Source organism: Hippichthys cyanospilos, chromosome 3 (assembly GCF_059441005.1).
Source record: "Hippichthys cyanospilos isolate Australia breed blue-spotted pipefish chromosome 3, RoL_Hcya_1.0, whole genome shotgun sequence".
In the NCBI taxonomy this organism is placed as follows: Eukaryota; Metazoa; Chordata; class Actinopteri; order Syngnathiformes; family Syngnathidae; genus Hippichthys; species Hippichthys cyanospilos.
The window spans coordinates 11,150,001-11,172,500 of NC_142371.1; the positions used below are offsets into that span (position 1 = coordinate 11,150,001).

At 38.0% G+C, this 22,500-nt stretch overlaps 1 protein-coding gene across 1 annotated transcript in view; it reads right to left on the bottom strand.

Annotated features, from left to right (window-relative positions):
- Positions 1–22,500, bottom strand: part of bckdhb (branched chain keto acid dehydrogenase E1 subunit beta) — a 53,421-nt gene that overhangs the window by 11,348 nt on the left and 19,573 nt on the right. The window contains exons 5-8 of the mRNA XM_088411008.1: positions 21,784–21,939; positions 16,446–16,554; positions 10,167–10,264; positions 9,310–9,420 (exon numbers count right to left, since the gene is read on the bottom strand). Of these exons, the coding sequence (XP_088267134.1) occupies positions 9,310–9,420; positions 10,167–10,264; positions 16,446–16,554; positions 21,784–21,939 (474 nt within the window). The remainder of the gene's footprint in view (positions 1–9,309; positions 9,421–10,166; positions 10,265–16,445; positions 16,555–21,783; positions 21,940–22,500) is intronic.

A 22,500-nucleotide genomic window follows, 5' to 3' on the forward strand; every position in this document is an offset into this window, starting at 1 on the left:
ATTGTAATACTTTATAATTAAGGCGCTCTGTAAGTCACATACTTTGAAAGACGTCTGCAAATAACTCATCCAGAGAGTATCATGATTGCTAGGAGTGTGGACCAAGGAGGTTTTTATCAAATTGCAAGCAATTTTATCTGTATTCTACCAGAAAGTCATCACTGTTTGGTGTGTGGTCTGCGTGTGACTTGTGCTTGAGTCTGGATGATGGATATGTTGGTGCAAATGGGGATGTGAGAACTACATGGGATGTCATTATTGATGCCATAAACTGAGGTTACCAGGCAAGGGTGGATGATATACTGCATTCTTGAGAGTGCTAGAGCCGCATGCTTCAGTTGTGTGTGTGTGTATAGTGGATTTGATAGAACTGGATGAACTTTAGGGCTTACTTAGTCTGGTGCATAGGGTTAGAAAGACGACTTTAGACATAGAGGTCTTAGCCTTTCAAGCACAGGCATTTTGGTTTTCTATAACCTGCCATTACCCCATGAGGACGCCTCTGCTGCACCAGTTATCTGTCACAGAATAAAACCAATACTATACTATATAATCACATCCACTTGCCGCTGATCCAGACCAATGCTATGTCTGTTCCCTGCAACTTAAGAAATCACCGTGCTCTCCTTGAATCTTGTTCCACTTAAAATAGCTTTTATGTTAATCAGGTTTGAACTGGAATGGCACCCAGTTGCGTTCAGCCCTCCACTGGGTGTATTCACCTGTTTTCTGAGTTTAGTCCGGTAACATTTGTAAGATGAGCCCTGATTGGCCATTACATGCGGATTGGCCTGCCGAAAAGCTACACAATATTATCATTCAGCAAGTGAGAAAACGTCCCCTCCCCCAAATTGGACGAACCCAAAAGTGTATTTTGCTGATTTATATACCGTCCACAGATGTAAAATTCATCGGAAAAGGGTGGTTAGACTAGTGGGTCAATATAGAGCTTCTAATCATAAAAAAAATGTTTGACTTGGTTGCATTTGTTTGTCTAACAGTATTGCCCTTTTGCCCTTTTAACCATTGCCCTTTTAAAAATGAGACATTTTTGACGTTTTTTTTTTTTTCTTCCACAGGTTCATGACACCCCCATAGGTTTATATTTATATAGTAGCACATGTCAAAGAACTCTCCAATGCTAATAAACCTTAGACCTTAGCAGGTCTTACCACACCCTGATTTCCAAGCCTAATTATATGATTTACGTTCAAAACAACTATTACATGAAGGTAACAGATGCATTAAGCATCGTTTTTTTTGTCATGCCGGAAGAGTGATGCACAAGATGACATGACAAGAAATGCAACTTAGGTTACTGTCTTGAGCACTAAATTAGTATAGCAACAGAAACAATGATAATGATTTACATTGTATCAAAGACATTTTTATACAACAGTCTGATATTATGAGAATTTTGGAAAATTTCAGGACCAAAATGCCCTTTTGCTTTGGACATCATTATTTGGTGATTTAAGAAGAATGGTCAGGCAAGCAAACAAATGATTGCTAAGACTTGAATTGGTAGGAATCAGCTCACAATAATTGTCTAGTAAAACATGTACAAATGATGCACAGTTATTAGGCAATATAAAGTCTCCATTCGCAGAGATGAGAAAAAAAATACTGTATATCCATCATTGATGCATGCAGAAATTTTGGAAAACGATTCTGCATTTTCGGCGTCTGCTTTAGTAAGCAAAACCTAGAAAATAAATAAATGCACTGAGCACCCACAGACTAAAGCGAGATTAATGGTGCCGGGTAGCTGAATATATTCTGCATTGTTTCATAGTGACTGGCTGGTGAACCGTCTCTCACACTTGTAAACTGGGATAGTCTCCAAGCTGAAAAGTGACACTGATGAGGATATGCAAAAAAGAGAATGAATGAATGAATGAATGGTGGATAGAAGTGTACCAAACAGCTTTTCGGCAGTCCAATTAAAACTGATTTAATGACAGATGTTTAGATCTCCCTCAACTGCTTCTACGGCAGGCTGCGGTTCCTCAGCAACCGCGGGAAGTATACTGTATCTACTGATGAGCCTTTTTGAGGATGAAATGGGTTTTGGCCTACCATCTTAAGTCCTGATAATGTAATTCCCAGGAACTTAAAGGTCTAATATATATCGACAACTGGACAGCACAAAAGGCAGCTGGGGGGAAAGATGTTTCCTCAAGCTTTTGAGCAGTTTTGACGTCTTGTGATGGGTGCCTGTTTTGGAGGTGTGTGTTGGCCCGGCACAATAAATATCCTGTATTTTTATGACTTAGGTTGCTGGTTCTGTCTCACCGGTTAGAGAGCCAAGGAATGGGCATGCGGTGATGCTACATTCCATCTGGCAGTTGTGTCATGGCCCCCCTCAGCCTGTGGTTTAGAAGTACCCCGGAGAAGGTTATCAGGAGCAGTTCCTTTGTATCAGCACATCGATGAAAAACTGTATTGGAAAAGCAACCGCTCAGGGCTGAACACTGTTTTGGTGTGGAAATGGTACAATCAGTTAGGACAGGAGAAAAATGACACGAGTCTCTTTCGTGTTTCCTATTACTCCTCTCCGCTGTTGTTGCACCAGTGTTGAACAGTTAACTGTTGAGTTAGGGTTCCCTTAATGTGTACTAATGAAGTGTTCTTCAGCCTCTGCCTTGACTAAAGGCTCCTGATTGTTGGACAGGGCGGCAGTTCTGGTGGCTTCCACATTACTACTCATTGTGCTATAGGGATGTCATTAGATGCCAGACTTGTGCCAAAGGCTGCAAGGGAAATGTCATGTTTACTGTCCATTCCCATACACGCCCAAAGTAATGAGCAGCATGAAGTTTCATCCTGCCACAGCTACCTCTATGATCGTCTTTTCCTACATCGGTATGCTTCCTGCTTCTGCTTTCCCAAACCAGTCGTTCCTCCGTGATGCGGTTTGTCTCATCCTCATGTTTTTTCTTGCCTCCTCCCTTCATCGATTCTTCAAACCATCCATTTAGCTTGCTTTCGTGAAGTCCATTTCGTCAGTTCCAGCAGTCCCCACAGCACGGCTTTACCAAGGTTGGCAGTCAACGACCTGGCATGCACTCAAAGATTAAGGTCACAACTGTCACTTTCCCATGGAATATGTATCAACTCACAGACATAGGCAGAGGAGAAACTCCAAAAGCTTGCAACAACATGCAACCAAATACAAGACTCATACTCTTGCATGTGGAGTACACACCCTGAAGTACAGACAGAAATGGCTTTTCAAGAGCTGCTTGTTGTGAGCTACAGAAGTTCTTTTGCCAGATAAATGCTATGCTATACCATAGGTAGAGTAGGTGTCATGTTTGGTATTGTCCTAAGGGCAAAAGAAAAAAATGTATTTTGTGAGGAGACTTGAGTTTTGAATGTTACCTAAAAATCCACTAGACATACAGATTAAGTTCATAAAAAAAAAGTCCTAAGGCATTTGTAGATTCATTCTAATTCACTGAAACTAGTTTCAAATGCACACTTTTCACATGAAGCTATAAACAGTTACCACTTAAAAATTGTGGTCAAGACAGAGACACACATACATGCAAACACAAGCTCACATACACAGACATGCACACGCACATTCAGATACACATATACACATTCCCACATGGTATGTGACAGGAAACGAAAATTGAGCTCAGTGTTGCCATAGAGAAGCAGTCTCATTCCCCTTGGCTTTGCTCCTGTCCACTGACCCCATAATTGACTGACCTTCAAAGAGCCCAAACTCACTCACGTTATGAAAGATAGTTAGTGAAAACTACAATGAAGGAGAAGGGAGAAATGACCAAGGTAAAAAGATTGAGACGAGTGACAAGACTTCAAGACTGGGCAGAGGGCCAAGCCAGCCTCTGGCGGAGTAGAATGCCAGGAGATCTCCGATTGAAATAATGCCGAACATCCAATGAAAACATGTTAAAACCAATTGAAGTCATTACACCCTGACAAACAATTACACACTACTTGTCTGTCCTACAACACCACTGGACTCCACCTCTGTCTTAGTGTGACCATCAAAACACACATACTACTGTGCATTAAACAAACTTTCAAGGAGCAGTTAAAGGGCCCAACGGTGTATCGCCAAAGGGCTTTTTCGCAAATGCTAATCATGTCTATTAGGAAGACCGCAGCAGGTTATGTATGTAATGAAATTAGAAAAACTTACTGGAAAATAAACATATTGTAATTCCTGAGGGCGGACAGAAACTATGATACACGCACAAAGTGAGTCAGAATGAAAAGCGCTTTCTCAGTCCAGTCATTATTAAATTGACTCATGACACAGGGAATAATGGAAGATCCTGGAAGAGTGGGAACACAACAAAAGTCAATGAATCCGTTACTTGCTTCAATGGAATGGAATCTGCTACAGTTGAAACTCCATGTGTTATGCAACAGACATTTTATTTAAGACGGAAAAAGTAAACCGTATACAGTGGAGCCCCGGGTTACGGCGTTCTTGGCTTACATCTTTACGGAGTTTTTCGTTCCCTCTTTACGGCTTTTTTACCGCTTTACGGCATCAACAATTACAAAAATTCAGACTTGGTGGTCAGTGTGAGTGCGTATGACGGTGCGAGTCGCACCACGCTCATACTTCACTACATGCGTCACTGTATATGTTACTAATATGCTGGTCTGCTATTGGTCGGCGTCACGGCGTCCCTGAGAAGCTGCTCTGCTATTGGTCGGCGTCACTACGATTCTGGTCTGCTATTGGTTGGCGTCATGCTGTCATTAAGATGCCGACATGCTTAAGACTTGATCTCGCGTGAGTGCTTACAATATCATATTTATTGTGAATTTTAGTGCTTCATTCAAACTTAATTTGGTTAACCATGGGTCCCAAGATTGCTAAGAATGTTAAAGGGAGAAGTAAGAAGGTGATTAATATGGAAACGAAACCAGAGATAATCAAGAAATACGAAGAAGGATAGGCTTGGCTACACTCACTAGGGAGAATGGCTGTAACTAGCTCAAGTCACGTCACTCAAAGGTAAATAATATATATATATATATATATATATATATATATATATATATATATATATATATATATATATATATATATATATATATTTTAAATATGATGACCATAGGTTTCTATTGCCAACCATACGGCGATTTCGCCTAATGATCCCAACTCCAGAACGGATTAATTTTGTATGGCGGGGGTCCACTGTATACTGTACAAACAGTAACTACACATAGCCTCAGCCGCCACAACAGCTTTGATCCAGATTTTGTAAATGACAAAGGTCTTGAAAAAAACCTGAATGATAGTAATATACATGTAAAACTTTATGCGGGCAAATGCATGCATGCAAGTAAGTAATTATGGCTGGAAGGCCAATGATGATTGAGATAACACAGCAGTATTATTGTCTATTAATATTTTTGTTTGTTTTCATTTTCTATTTTTACACTACTATAACACTGTATTGTTTAAATGAGTATATACTTTAGATACATAGTCACTCATTAAATGTGATCAGTGTTTTTTTTTTTCCTAGGTTCTGAAACAGACTTAATATTTTAGATCTTACAGAGATCTGGAGGATCCTTTGGCAACAGAAAATATGGTAGTAAGCGCAACGGATGCTGCAGTTGTGATTTAGGCCTTGACTTTTCAGCCAGTCCTGCTTCGAGGCAGTAAAGCTGACCCCGATGATCTCAACCGGCCAACAACTCAAGCCAAGGTTTTGTCCTCTTCAGCGGAAAAAAAGCAAAACCTGGTCCAATTAGGCAACAGGCCTTGTCAGACTAGAAACTGGGAAGGCTATTTTACATGATAAATGTAGGATTTTAATTACATGATACAAATCAGGAACCAACTGAAGATGAGTGATAAAACTAGCAAAGTTCACGTCAGAGTTTGAATTTCAGGATTATTCCTCCTTTGTGTAACATTTAGGCATGGGACAAGTTCATTTTATTGTCTCGGTTGTCTTTTTCCAAAATAGTTCAACCACAATATTGAATATCTTTAACAGAAGAATGAGCTTGTAAGATTATTTATTTATTTTTGTAAATAATTTATTCAGGTAATTAAAAAAAATCCCACAAATGGAAAATATTTCTGAAAGCCCCAGAACTTACTAAATAAAAGAAGAAAAGTAGATCAGGACATTTGTAATGCATCACATGTATATCCATTGACTACTAAAACAGGTGAAAATTACTGGCAGATTCAGGCAAGAGTGTCAATTTTACACCAACACCATCTAATAAACTCTGAATGTATTTTTCTCAGATTTAAAAATAATGCACGGGCACACATTCACATGTTCAACGGCTGACTTTATTCATCTCTGTTCTAACGCAAATGTTTGCTTACTTTCACTCCACTGAGAACTCTTGGTTTCATCCTAAGTGCTCAGCGCAAACGCAGTAATTATAGACAGAGACAATAATATGAACACAGGGTCCAAACCTTTGGTCACTTTCTTCCTTTGCCATTCTCTTTTTGACTTGGTCTCCAGTTTAAGGAACAACAGCCCAAACATATAACAATTGTTGTGGTAAGCCAGCAAGCACATGCTGGCTGACACCCCTCAATTGAATTTGAAAAGCAGGAATGATAGCCTAGAGCCGGTGCTAATTCATAACAGGCTCCCAAAACCATCCATGATTCAGATCCAAATTAAAACACAGCCAGTTCACTGCTATGCCGAGTGACATATCTGGCTATTGCAACTCAACATGAAAACTACCGGTAAGTATAGCTTAGGCTGATGTAGCATTATGCAAAATTAATTATTTTAATTATGTCCATAAAATTCCAAACTTAATGTATCCATTGTATGCCTGCAGTTTTACTCATTTTCCTTGGATTAACAGCTTTAAACGAAAAACAAAACAAAACAAAACAAATCAACTAAACTGTTTTGTGTCAAATTACAAATAAAAAGAAAACACAAACAGACCAAGTGAATTGTTTTGTGTTGAATTACAAACACTCTGTAACTGTTTCTAATCAGTATTTCTTCTATTCCAACAGCCAGTGCTTTGACGCAACAGAGGACAACATGAGACAGTAATGAAACAATATGGTTGGGCAGAATGTGTAAATGTGACAAACTGGGATATCAGTGAGTGCCATCTCGAGCTTTAAATTTTCAAAACATTTGCCACAATAATGTGGGGCAGATGAAAAAGCTAATTGGCCATTGTAAAAAGGAATGCATGCAACAGTACCTCTACTTACGAAACAATTTTTTTTCCCCCAAATGCTCCTAAACCTAAATGGACAGTGTGTAAGATTTAGACCGTTTTTCATTAAAAAGGAATAAATGATTGTAAATTTCAAAAACTTGCAAATGAATGTGTTCTTAATCATAGGTCTAGTTATCATTAAATTATATTACATGGGGGGTGGTACTTCTCCGGAGGCGGCCATGTTTGTTATAGCCACGGGCAATGGTAAATGCAGCACTGGCAGCACCTCCTCCTTTCCGTAACGAAAAACGGTCTAAATCTTACACAATGTCCCTTTAAATGAGTATTATTAATACATTTTTAAAATGCATCAAAACAGTAACAAATTCATATTAGAATTACATTAGTGCATAATCAAAATATACCATGTAAGAAAAATAAAAAATGCTTTCAATTAATCATATGAATTGTGGCAGTTGGGAATATGAATGCAATTCACTTGTTTGCCTTGAAATGGTGTTGGTGATGAATGACACCATTTTCGCTCATTTAATATGTGCGTTTTTATTTCACATTTCCAGTGACCCAGAATCAATTACAGGTCCACAGGAGCAATAATATCTGTTTTTGGATTATTTTGAGCATGTACGTTTACTTTACTTTAGTTTGGGGTCATGCAAAGTGCTCCCTGCCTGATGTCATTCAGCCCATTGCTAGAGAGCTAACGACATGCTAACAACACTAACATCAGACGTGATAGCCCAAATTGGTATGTTACATGTGTGTTTTTTTGTTAATGTACAATGTTAGCCGTAGCTAATGTCAATTTTATGTCTGTTAATTCTATGGTGTAAATTGTTGGTGGGAAACATGGATGAAATGAGTAAATATGAAAAGTGCCATACCACAGTAAACATTGGTGCGAAAAATTTGTGTCTTATTTGTGGGTAAAACAGCAGATTAATGAATGATAAAAACGCATAAAAGAATCAATATAGTAGACATCATGGGTTGTGATAACATATTACATTACAGTCTTGTTGGAGCAAGCGCTGGTGTCTCGTGTCTCATATGCCAACAATGTCACCTTTCATATCATGAAATTTCTCTGGACAGTATTTTTCAGCTGAAGCATTTCATAAGTAGAGGTGCCACTGTACTACACAACAAGCGGTTTTAGGCATAGACCAAACTAACAACATACTATTTTTATTCCTGTGTACAAGACTCAAATTAACATTCAAGGACAACCCAAAATGGCTGGGCAGCAAGCAGATTAAGTGCAAGAACTCATGTTTGCCATTTTTTGAAAAAAATCAACTGCTCAAAATTTTCATTTAATTAAGATATTATGTATATCCTGCTTATCGTTCCAAATTCACAAAAAATCTTACTGTAGATGCAATTAAGCCATGCTTTCCATCTAAAACCTACATTGATGTATAGTTGCAGTTGGGTACCCGAACATTTGCAGATATTTTCATTTTCATTATTTTCATTTATTTATTTGTGTTTTTACTCATTTACTTTCTGACATTCATGGAAAATATATACGGAATAACATTCTGGCTAAGCATGTAATTTTAAAACACGTTTGATGAAAGGTCATTCACCATCAGTAGTTGGAAGACTGTGAGATTGACTAAGCTTTGTCAGACTGACAAACAAAATGAGGAGCATTGAATGGGAGAAAAAAGGAATCGCAATCACGTTGTCACGTAAGTATGGCTACATGCATGTTGTCTCTGCAAAAAGGTTCCCCAAACCAATAGCTTGCTTACATATTACCAGTGAAACCAAAAACGTGTCTGGAGGCATTAAAAAAAAAAAAAACGTTATTTGAAACATTCCTTAGACACAGTATCAAATGTGACACCGTCTACAGCCTTAGGCTTTCAACCAACACCGTATTAAATAATTATTTTATTATTCTCCTGGTTATTTATTTCCATCCCGGGTCTTCTGCACTGGACTTAACGTGTTGATATCAGGAGCCGTATAGTATAGTACATAGTCGAAGACCATACAAATAAAAACTTTAAAAAAATATATACAGAATATATACTTTATGTTGTGAGTCAGTTTTGTACACAGGGAACTTGGAGATTTTAATCTCAGAAAAGAGTGGCTAAACTTTACCTTACAGACAGTTTCAATATCCCATGGCAGGATAGTGCGAAGATCAATGACCTCACAGGACACACCCAGTTTCTCCTGAGCCATTTGGGCCACTTCTTTTATCACATGTACCTAATGGAAAGGGGAGGCACAATTACAATCATCGTCTGTGACTGTATCAACAGATTGTATGTACCATGCAAGTAAAAAGCACTTAACTGATAGGATTGTCTGTTATATAGGCAGAGCATAAGCAAATAATTTCTCTGTTCTTCTGGATCTCAAATTTCCACATGTATTTTTCTCTCTCATTTAATGTTGATAGCCAGGCAGATGAGAGTGGTTAGGTAGGAAACAAGGAAATGCATTTCAGAAGATAGGGCCATTTTTTCCACTACTTTGCAGGATCATACCTCTTGCCAAGTCATCCTTCAAGAATAATACTGGCTTTGATAGAGACGCTTTTGCTCAGTGTTCCTTGAACCCCTTCTCAGGCTGCAGGTACATTGGGGCTCTAAATAAGCCAGATAAAATGGCTGGGAACAATCAAAATGAATCTGACTCCTGGTGAGCTACTGGCTTTGTGATATCAAGCCACAGAAATCATAGCTCACAGATGAAAAGACCATCAACAATGGAAAGTGTGCTGCAGACATGTGCCGTTAATAGGCGGAACATGCCTAAGCATGCCAGCTGAGAGACCCTGCAGTGACACAGGAGGCCAGTAATGGACTTAAAATTAATCCACTGGCTTTGAACTTCACATACTGTTGATGCGACTCCTTTTTCACTGTGTCCAGGGTTCCAAAGATAAGAGAGTAACTAAAGCATTCAGCACACCTATTGATATGTGGTCAATAATGTGCAGGATCACCTACCTGCGTCCCCCAGGCAATCAATGTGACATCACTTCCTTCTTCTATAACCTCAGCCTTTGAAAGTGGAATAGTGTAGGCTTCTGTGGGAACCTGCTCCACTGCAACAAACAAAGACAAACAGATGCATTTCATACCTGTAAAGATATCCAACTAGTTGGTCATCTACAATGTTACCAGGCTGTATTGAAGCAACAAAAAGTGACATTCAACAACAGGGATCTATTATTGGATGTTTGGCACAAACCATAAGCATTAACAGTTTCAACAATGCTGTTGAACAAAATGAGACCAACTACTTTTAGATGGGTGTCAAAAAACTGGACAACATACTGATGTGCTAGTGTTTTTCATTAAATAGAATTAATGGGCAGCCTGTGGCTTAGGTCAGGATACAGGATTAACGCATGCACCTCAGACATGCCAACCTTAAATTTATTACCTTCACAAGAGACAAACTGATATTGGTAAAATGTGTTTCTATTAAAAATGCAATAGGGCTGCAGCTAGCAATTAATTTAATCATGGAAAATTTTTTAAGACAGTAGTGAACGACTGGCTTTAATGATACAATTCTAACGGCAATTTGGTTGAAGAAAGTAGCCATTACTAGGACCAGTCACCTCTGACTTCAGTGCAAAACTCTTCTCTGTGGGCACAGGCACACTAATTGATGTGTATACCCTAAGTAGATCCTGATCAAAAACACTGGAAGGTGTTTTCATGTTGGAAAATTTTTAATATGTTAGTGTTTAGGGTTAGGGTTAGGGTTAGGGTCATCAGGCCTTTAAAAAAGAAAAAAAGGTTAAATGCTAGGTACAAGAGCTAGATCTGATATCTTATTCCTTATTATGGCACTCAGGTATATTTACATGGTACATTATTGTTCTTAATGAAATCTACAACATGCAGACTCAACACGTACACGATCTGAAACAGAACACATTGGGAGTACCCAGTGGTTACCAAGATACTAAGATTTCAAAACGATGAGCTTTAATAGGAGAGTAGACCACTAATGGAATGACAAGCCCATCAAACACACATTCCTCCAACAGTACATTTTGTCTGGTCGATTTCAAAGGCTGCCACATGCTTTTTCCAGAACATCATTGCCCAAGACCGCATGTACTTTTATCAGCACAACATAATGTGTGAGTAATAATATTTGCAAGCTACACATTGAATTTTTTTTTTTTTTTGGCGACAAGGTTTGGATACTAAATTGGCCAAAAAGGGAGGTCTCATATTTATGTCACATTCAACCCAAGCCAGTGCAACACAGCACTGTATTGCTACATGCTACAGAAATTTTGAGTACATATAGCTGAGTAATGATATTTATCCTATTGGCCTTCTTCACTTTAAAAGTTTTAGATGTTGCAGAGTGATCCAAGTGTGAAGAGATCTTAACTGTTGAGAAAAGGCCTGTCAAGCTTGAACCATTTTAGAATAAATTCTTTTATCGACTTCATCAAAAATTCTAATATGTCTGTGAGTAAGTCACTTTCACTCCTCAGTGGTGGCTAATTAATTGCGTAGTTCAGCTAAGCTTGCAGGCGTTCTAATCTAGTGTGAGAAACCACTTTGACACAGCTGCCAATGCAATGTCACATCAACCCAAAAAGGTAAGCACATCTGCAATCTTGCACAAATTGTTAGTTAACAGTCTTAGCAAACTATCTTCTTTACTTTTAATGATTATATTATAATCATATTCAAGTACGCAGATTGTTTAGATGGGGAGTACTCATGTGACATTCACTGACAAGTGTAATTCAGCAGCTTGGTTGGGCTACATTGAGTTTTAATGAAGACACAGAATTGCACCATACCAGTGTTAGCTTCTCATAAACGACACTTGAACGACACTAAGGTATGTGACAACTGACTCGTTTCTACAATTGTTTGCGGTGCCATTTTTGTGTGATCATGTCACACAGGTCTGTTTGCGCTCCTCTCAGAAAAATGCACTTTGACTGGTTAAAAATGTGTTTTCCTTATCCATTTTTGGAAGCAATATACAGTGGAATCCCCTCATTCACCTCCTTTTCGAATTCTTAATTTTCATAATATGTCTTTATGCTTAGGCAGCGCGGTGGCCGACTGGTTAGCATGTCTACCTCGCTACCGGCCTTCATCAGGCCTTCTTGTTTTGCAGTTTCCATGTTCTCCTTGTGCCAACGTGGTTTTTGGCTCCGGGTTCTCTGGTTCCTCCCTCTTTCCAAAAAACATGGTCGTTTTATTGAGCACTGTTACCTGTTGTCCTTAAGTGGGATTGTGAATGTGATTGGTTGTTCATCTTTATTTGTAATGCAATCAGCTGGAAAACAGTTCAGGGTGTACTCCGCCTGCTCCCTGTAGACATATGCGATAGGCTCCAGCATGCCCGCAAGCCTCGTAAAGATAAGCAGTTAAGTTGAGGGATGCATGGGTTTCTATGTTTATCGCAGGCATGGAGTTAATAATTCATCTTTGCTCGTCCCAAAAAATGTTGAAAACTAAGTTGCTTTTTCATAACATATTGTGCCTAATTTTGAGGTATTCAACGAGATGCAGACAATGTTTAATATGAATAATTAAACCAAATTATAGGATGCCAATATTTATGTTGTCATCATAATGATGGTGGACATCAGACGCAGGGGTGATAGATCACCAATCATTTTAATGCTTTGCGTTAGAAACAAGAAGTTGTTTTTGACATCTTAAATCGTAAAAATGTAATCTTGACAACATTCAAACACTGTTTGCTTCCTTTCCTTCCAAGCTCTTTTTTTGTGATATCAGTCTTGCCAATAAAAACAAGTTTTTTTTTTTTTTATGGTAACATACCTACTTGATGGCTTGTTGGAGAAGTGCCGGTTGCAGGAGAGGGATAACTTATGTTCATCAATGTGTTTCTGAACTACAGTAATTACACAAGGGGGGGGGGGTGAATTGCTGCCTAATCATTATTGTCTCTTTCGTCATCACATTACTCTGGGCTCTGCTTCTGCTAGTAAAGCAAGCTGCCCAGGTGGTGAACACTCAACATTGCCAAGCAAGGCAGAAGAGAGGAGAGCCCTTTGGTTGTTAAGCTAACAAAAGCTGGGTTTGCTCGGCAGGCTCAGGAGTATGTCCTTAAAAAATGTTTTTGACACCTTTAAACTAAGCAAATATAATCAGATTTTAATACAGTGCATGACCTGCACCATTGCTTTTATAGTCTACCACTATATACTCCAGCATAAAAAGACAAGTTGCACTTAAATACAGGCTTACTTTAAATTAAAAAAAAAAAAAAAAACGTTTTTTTTTCTCCCCCATATGCTGTTTTTACATTAATTGAAGCAAATATGCAACAACTAAAATGAAATTGCCTCAACCATCATCTAACCAAACAAAAGCAGCACTGTTTGTATATTACTAAAAATAATCTAGGTCAATGTCATTATAGAGCTAAAATAATTTCTACTATTAAATCACATCAGATATACCGTATGCCCAGTAAGGAGTGTGCTCTAAATGGGTAAGTGATCTGGAAAAAGAGGTTAATTATACAGTAAATATCCAAGAGGCTTACAGCAATTTGCCCTCAGTGCATTAAATTATTACTCACTACTTTTGTTGGTTTTCCCTCATGGACAGTGATTACTGCAGAAGAAAAAATAAAAAAAAACTTTGCTTTTATGTGAGTGCAAGACACACATCTGTTTCCGTAACCAAAACTCCTAATCTGATGGAGTTTAAATTGGAAAATGTATAATGCGTACCATCTAGCTGGGTGGATGTCGACTACAATGGATTTTGCCTTTCATTTCGTTTAATAAAACAGCAATTCATTGAATTATCAAGTGCTACTCCACTAAAAGCAATGATACATCTGTTAGACTTTCCATATTATAGTGTTATCTATACCACCTTTCACAAGTATAGATGCTGCACTCTTCAACCAATTCTTACATAGAGCCTCATCACCTTTATGTGGCATTTTGGTCTTTTTTGGCTCATCTGATGATTCAAAAGACTGCCGAACAATGATCATATACCAAAAAAGGGTTTTAAAATTCATTGGTGCCAGTATCATTTTTGTTACTGTATACTGCAACAAGGTTCTTTAATTGCTCTAACATTAATAATTTCCCTGATATCTTGAAATCTGAACACCTCAAACGTTGCACGCTGAGTTAAAATAATGTTTCCTAGAAGAATATGCTCCAAAATGTCAAACCATTGTGATGTCTTACTAAAGCATCTCATGCGAACCTTTATACATATAACTAGTCAAATCAACCCTTTACTGGGCACAGCGACCGCTTTCGGCCGATAGGCTTAACAGGCAAAATGGCATCAGCTGGATAACTGCCATTGTTTAAATTCGAACGTACCCTTAAATTTCTCTAAAATCCTGAAGACTGTCTGTTTAAGCTTGGTTTGTGCTTCACGCGTGAACGCTCCGATCAGAAAGGAGAGGCCCAGAATCTCATCAGCGCACGTTTTGCAGCACTTTATACTCAGTGCAGCTTTCCCCAGCAGTCAGATGATATTATCCCATACTATAGGTGGCAGTAAATGGAGTCTAAAGCATAAAAACACTACTCAATAACAATTCCTAGTAAATTCTTCCAAGCTTTTATAATTTTTTTTTTTTTTTTTTTTTACAGACTTCTCATTCCTCCCCACCATGCGTGCTCGCCAGGAGTACAGTCGAATCATAAAAGGTTATTTTATCGGCAAATATCAATAAGAAATAGTTCATACGCCATGTTTTCCGCGCGGAAGTGTACATTTCTGAAGGTACGTGCTGCGGAAAATCTGGCCCGCACGGACTCCGCGCAGAGGGACGTGGTTGCCGAAATTATATACTTTTGACACGCAAAGCTCACGGATGCGTCAAGCATAAATCAAGCTTTAGGATTTAAAAATAGAAAAACGTGTGCCTAATGAAGATGTTTTTTCCTGTTTAGACTATCGTCCGAAAGCGGCCGCTGTCCCCACTAAATGGTTAAGTCAACATTTTGTGATTAACTCTGTGTGTTTTGCTTTTTCACACATTTTGCAGTATTTTTTTCATTGAAGCATGACAGTGGTAAGAAGCAGAACAGCATCCAAGTACAGTGGAAACCTTAGATACAAACGCTTGTGTACACGAAATATTCAATTTACGAGTAAAAATCAGGCAAAATTTTTGCCTCTTAATATGAAAAAAAAAATAAAAAAATCAATATACATGTGATAACTCGCATGCCCCAACAGAAAACTTGATTTCCCGCACGCATTAAACATGCCATACCACTGCACCAGTATCCTGCTCTCCCATTGGTCAGAATCCCCAACATTCATTGTCCTGATCTCCTATTGGCTGTGCTGTACAGTACAGTTCGCTAGTGTATCACTTTCTTGTCATCGTTCAATAAGGTCGATGTCATTGTTTTTGATCTTGTCTTCGCGAAGACTACGCAGGCGAAGGGACAGGACAGCAAGTGGCCTTACTTCTAGATTTCAAGACTTCAACTGGGTGCTTTGGTAAATTTAAAAAGAGGGCTTCCATTCATTCCATGGTATGACATGGGGAAGCTAATGTGCTAACTCTCAACACTTCCAATGAAGCGCTTAAAGAGAGCTTTCCGGCAATGTAGACCCAAACGCGAAAATTAAAGTTTCAATGTTTTCAGTTTAATTAAAGTTCAAGTGGAATTAAAGCTACTGTTTACAGACATCTTTTCAAAGAAAAATCAGATGAAAATTAAAGTTTCAATGTTTTCAGTTTTTTTTTTTTAATCGAATAAAAATCAAGTGGAATTATAATTATTGTTCATAGCCATTTGTTTTGCCCGTCATTTGCCTGACATCTACCAAATATCACATTTTTTTTGTAAAATGTGATTCACTATAAGAATGATTCAGGATACAAACTGCAATCTGGAACGGGTTAAACTCATATCTAGAAGTTCTACTGTCTTGTTGTACAAAGATAGCCAGACATGATTGCCTATGGAGTGGGTAAATCTTGTCACTGAGTGTTTAACTAGTCAAGGCAACTATCCTCGTAGTTTAAATAAATCGATTGTGATAGGTTACGAAACCAAGACATAGGTTTTGGGGGAGAACCCTGACAAAGACATATAAAATTGAACATGGTGGGTAATGGATAACCCTCATAATATTTCAATCTATATTTCATTTTTAAATCATAATTCACTACCTGGCCCGCAAAGCATAAATTACTGCCGTGTTCAATTAATGAGCCATTGTCATTAAACTTACCTCACCAGTTACATTGACACGAAATTATCTTACCTGCTGCTCTGTAAAGGATCTTGGGTTCAAAGAAAATGCAGGGATTGTTATCAGCAATGCAGGAAAGAAGCAGTCCTTTGGCCTGCACTGGGCTGCGAGGCACTACAACCTGTGCACAAAGATTGCACTGGGTTAAATGCATGCCTAATACTTATAGCGAGAGCGCACAAATAAGAGTGATTTTGCACCTGTTCTCCTGTAATTAAAAGATTTTCTCCTCCACACATGGACAAATATAACAGTGATGGACCAGGTGTTTATCCTTTATCACTACTTGGCTCATCAATTGTACTCACTTATTGACATGTCTGTTTTGTATGTTTGTTTGCTGCCACCAGCATTCTGCTACAAATAATTTAATTTAATAATTTGTAACTATACCATAACTTTGTTTTGTGGTCTAAAGTCAACAGCAAAAAATGCTTTATAACAGTGAATCAAATTTAGCTCACAAACCTTTTTGTACAAATTTGAATCACAGGCATAATGCTGTGCAACCAGAACCTATATTTACTGGGCTTTTGATGTGTTTGCAAAAGCATGATCAGTTGACAAAGTGATTTTATGCGATACAATATTTAGCAACTTCTAAATAAATTTAAAAAGTGATCATAATTCCTGCAAAGAAACACAATACTGGTGTAATTTTCCTCTTGTCATTTGACAAGAACTATGGCGAAAGGCAATCAAGGAGTCAATCACATTGAACATTGGCAGGCATTATGTGCATTTATATGCCACAAAAGTCGTGATATATTAACAAACATATGTAGTATTTAGCCGAGGCCCGCTAGCATCATTTGACATGAGGCAAACAGCTGAAGAAAAAACACAATTACTAAAGCTAAGAGCAATTGACTTTTGGTGCTTTCTAACCCATATATGAAGCTGACTGGGTGGATTGTATGTAAAAGAAAAAAACAAACAAACATTTATCAGCCTGACAGACAACATGTTTAAGAGATGTTTAAGAGATTCAAGTGTGTCACTTAGCATTTGCATACCAACAATTTTGCCTATTCTTTTTTGTTTTGAGCAGTGGTATACAGTAGGACTGAGATGGGATCTCGTGCAATGTGATCTTGCGAGATCTGGACGCCAGAAGATTTTTCATCTCTGCATGGCAAGAGATCCTTTTTCTTTTGTCAATAGAGTATTCAGAAGAATGCACTTCTTATTACTGCTCTGAAAGGAAAATGACACAAATGTTGATTTAAAAATTAACGTTATCATAACAAATAACACATACAGGCATGGCTAAAAGTTTTGAAAATGACAAAACCATTAATTTTCACAAAGTCTGCTGTTTCAGTTTTTATAATGGCAATTTGCATATACTCCAGAATGTTATGAGGAGTGATCAGCTCAATTAATTGCATAGTCCCTCTGAGGCTTGAGAATGAACTTTATCACCAAAAGCACATTTCTATTGCCTTTCAGCCCTGCCACTAAAGGACCAGCTAATGCCCTTTTAATGACACACAGGTGCCACACACATTAACACATGTGTGGGTGTTGACGAGGACAATGCTGGAGATCAATCTGTCATGACTGAGTGACTGGACACTTTAAAAGGAAGATGGTAAATGACACAATTTTTCCTCATCTGTTAGTCATGATTACCTACAAGGAAACATGTACCGCCATCATTGCATTGTACATAAAGGGCCTAACAGTGAAGTCTACGACAGAGAGTAAGATTGCACCTCAGTCAATCATCTATTGAATTATCAAGAACTTCAAAGAGAGATGTTCAGCTGTTGTCAAACAGGCTCCAGGACGCCCAAGAAAGTCCCTGAAGGTGTTTCAATGGCGGGATCGGACCACCACAGGATGGCAGCAGACAAATGTGAGTGCATCTGCACGCACAGTGAGGCAAAGATTTTTGGAGGAGGGCCTGGTGTCAAGGATGGCAGCAAAGAAGCCACTTCTCTCCAGTAAAAAGATCAGTGACAGACTGATATTCTGCAGAAGGTACAAGGACTGCTGAGGACTGGGGTAAAGTTATTTTCTCTGAGGAAACTCCCTTCCAATTGTTAGGGCCATTTGGTAGAAGGCTTGTTCCTAGAAGACAAGGTGAGCACTACCATAGACAGGATTGATGACAGCAATGCTTGCATTGTGACGAAGACTTTTTTTTTTTCGTACCGATGATTGACTATACGGCACAGTCAGTTATGGCAAGAGAGTCACGGCTGTTTAAAAAAAACACTACCTAGTTTTACAATTAGATTCGTTTGCTTAATAAGACTTAATTATGTTGGCATGTTATTGTGTGAATGCAGTATAGTATTCTAATTGTCGTATTTAATATACCTTGCAACCAGTTGAGCAACCAGTTCAGGGTTGAGCCCACCTTGTGCCCAAAGTCACCTGAGATGGCAGTGCAGCTGTGCCCATAGTGAGGTTAATTGGTACATATGTGATGTCTATGAACACGTAATATGACAGAAATATTTTACAACTGAGAGGGTTCACAGTTTTGTTGACGGATGCGAATTCTGTTCTAACGTTAAATGCTATTCAAAGAAGTTTGGCTTGTCAATTCAAATTTGTGACTGTTAGACTGAACACAGTCTAATTTCATTGGGATTTTATTATTTGTTTGTAAGTGTTATGGTTCATTTTATAATCAACCCTACAAGCATCTTGCTAAATATTTTTGAACAAGCTCAAACCACAGGCCTTTAACTTCAACATACTCATGCTGACATCTCACTTCTCACAGTACAGCATACTAGTATCAAAATGGAGAACATAGTGGAAGGAAAATGCAAGGGAGAATTACTTATTTGGGTTATTTATATAAAGCCAATAATAACAGACTGGCAAGTGGCTTTTTTTTTCTTTCACTGCAGTTTCCATCATTAGTGTGCCTTAAATGAAACATACTTTTAAGTATAGCATGTAATGGGGAAATAAAAAAAAAAGGTGGCACGTTAAGTGCTGTGTAAGCATGTAATGCATCACATAAACATTCCATGTATCTTAATTTTACGGTTGCACAGAGAGGGATTGAGTGTGTCATCTGTAAATTGTTAAGGTCCATTAGAAGCTTGAAATTGCGATAATCATTTTTCATGAGCCTCCTAATAAACTCAGGAGGGATTTGTCGCTGTGAACATCTCTGCACTGTACTCTGAACAGTAATTCACAATATTCAAATTAATACTCAATTAATTCAAATTAATGCTCAATACGTTTTAAAAATACTGGTCTCTTTTGCACTAACCCTAATAAAAATCCTGACGAAGGGTTCAGATGAATATATATATTTTTTTTGCTTTGTTAAAACTAAATTATAAAAATACAACATGATATAAAACTTCTCTTAATAATGAATGATCGATCAATTGAGTTCCACTTTTTGGGTGATCAACTGCTTTGTTCTTCCTTAAATGTATGTTGTACAGTGAAGCGAATTATATTTTCTTGTCTAGGTACATTTCCATTGTGGCAGTTCTAAATTACAAATAAAGACTAAAAGACAAAAATGTATGCATTAGAGTTTAAAGGGATAGTGTGTAAGATTTAGACCATTTTTTATTACGGACAGCAGAAGGAGCTGCATGTGCTGCATTTACCATTGTCCAAAGCTATACCAAACATGGCCGCCTCCGGAGAAGTGCCACGCCCCATGTAATATAATTTAATGATAACGAGATCTACGATTATATTTAGAACATACTGTTGGTCATTTAGTCACATTCATTTGCAAGTTTTTGAAATTTCCAATCATTTAATTTAGTCCTTTTTAATGAAAAACGGTCTGCATCTTACACACTGTCCTTTTAAACTTAATATTTTTTCAAAACCGTAATACTGTAATAAACACAAGACTAAACATGCTTTTTGTTTTGAAATGTCATTTCAACCGGCAAAAGATACATTCACACTGCAGCCTGAAGTGATCCAATTCACATTTTTTACCTGTTTGTAACCTGTATTTGATCTCTTAATGGCAGTGTGAATGACCCAGATCTGATTTTTTCCAAATACAACCCTTATGCCCATATATAACTTGGGTATGTGGTTCTGAATCCGATCCAGTTCCGATCTTTTGTCATGCGACTCTAGTCTGAACGACCAGGTCGAATTCATCTGACTCATATGTAACAAACAAGTGACAAACATCACAAATCCACGCTCAAAAAGTAGGGAGCAGGTGGGAAAGACCAAAACGATCAATAGTGAGATATATTTTGTCTCTTTGTTCCTCTCTTTCTCTTCCTCGGAGGGAGCGCGACATTGATGGCCCTGCAAAAATTGTCATAGCCAAAAACCTCAACCTACACCTCCACAATTTCCTCCTTAAACATAACAAGTAAAAAATATTCTGGCTTCGGTATAACGGCCATTTGAACATCGCAAGGTACTCCATTCGGTCATCCGTAAGCACTACGGTTAAGCACGCCAGCTGTGTGTGATGTCAAGAGTCCTTAATGGGCATGCAGTACAATTTGGGGCTTTTCTTGTTCACACACAGGTAACACACTTATTTGGAAATGTGAACAATATGGCGTAAGATTGCTGTCAAAAAGACGTATGCGTGTTTCACCATTCGTATCAGTCGCTGTAAAAAAAGACGTACGTATGTGTCACCATTCGTAAAAGCCAAAGGCTCAGACCCATCCATGCAAAGGATAAGACTCGTGAATCCAAAGGAGAGATTCACGGGAAGACGTGAAGTCGTGTCTCGCGAGAGTCGTACTCATACGAATGGTGAAACACACGTCTGGCGAGAATCGTACTCAAACATGGATAAGAATGGTGAAATGCGTATGTCTATTTGACGGCGACAGAAACAAACGCATATGTGAATCACGCATATGTCTTTTTGACAGCGATCTTACTCCATCGAACAACCTCATGAAAAAAATGGGATTTGACAAAAAAATGGGAAATGAACATTAACCCCTGCAATGTAAATGTAGCCATAGTGTAGTAAGGTTCATGGCTGAGCAAATATGAACTTAAGACTTGCTGAATAAAAATTAAACAAATTATACATTCTACATAGCATCCCTTAAGCTGCACAATTACATACAAGTTTTTCAAGGCAGTTGAAAAGTCCTCAACCGTCTTTTTTTTCTTACTAAAGGTGTCCAAATTACTCAAGTACTCATTTCAGCCATACTTCACTGTAAACACCAATTCTCACAAATTAATACAAGATAAAATTGGAGGCAATTGAGAGACCACAGTCAAATACATTTTTTATATGACCAAAGTCAAATATTTGACACATTTAAAACTGACAAACCAACAGTTACAAGTATACAGCAAAATGGAAATGCATGAAATTAGGAAACTGCAGAGTACTTTATACATAGCTAACCTTAATGCCAGGGCAGTGGGCAAAGAAAGCTTCTGGACTTTGGGAATGGTAGAGGGATCCGTGGCCGACACATCCCCAGGGAGCCCGGATGGTCAGGTGGCCACAGTCAAACAAGTTGCCAGAACGGTAGCGGTACTTGGCTGCTTCATTGACAATCTACAAAAATAACAATATGTTAGTTCCACCAAAATTTATGAGGTAACACTTAAAGTAACCACTATATAGCAAGCAATTTTAAACACTTTAAATTGGTCAATAATTTGTAAAAGTGACACAAAAATATTCACAAGTGTAGACTGACCAATAGTATATATATTTGAAAAATAAAAGGAAAAGAAATTAACAAAAATTTGACATCAGGTTTTGCCCTGAGACCAGCAATATGTACCATTTAAAATTAATTCATCAGATGTAAAACAATGTATAAAAATGTATCTATAAAATTTATATGTACACTAGATTGCCCGCAAGGAGCACAACTAACCCACAGATCTGTTCTAACAATGGCTCTCCAATATGGGACAATGGGACAGTCCTTGGAATATTCAATGTTGTACAAGTGATTATTTGAAAATGTACTGTGTATATTAAAGTAAGTGCTGCATTTTGATATTCATCTGTTTCCTAAATTATTGTATATGCATCGATCTGTTCATCCTCTGGACTACTTATCTTTCCTGAGGTCACTAGTCCACTGAAAAAATTCTCAACATGGCC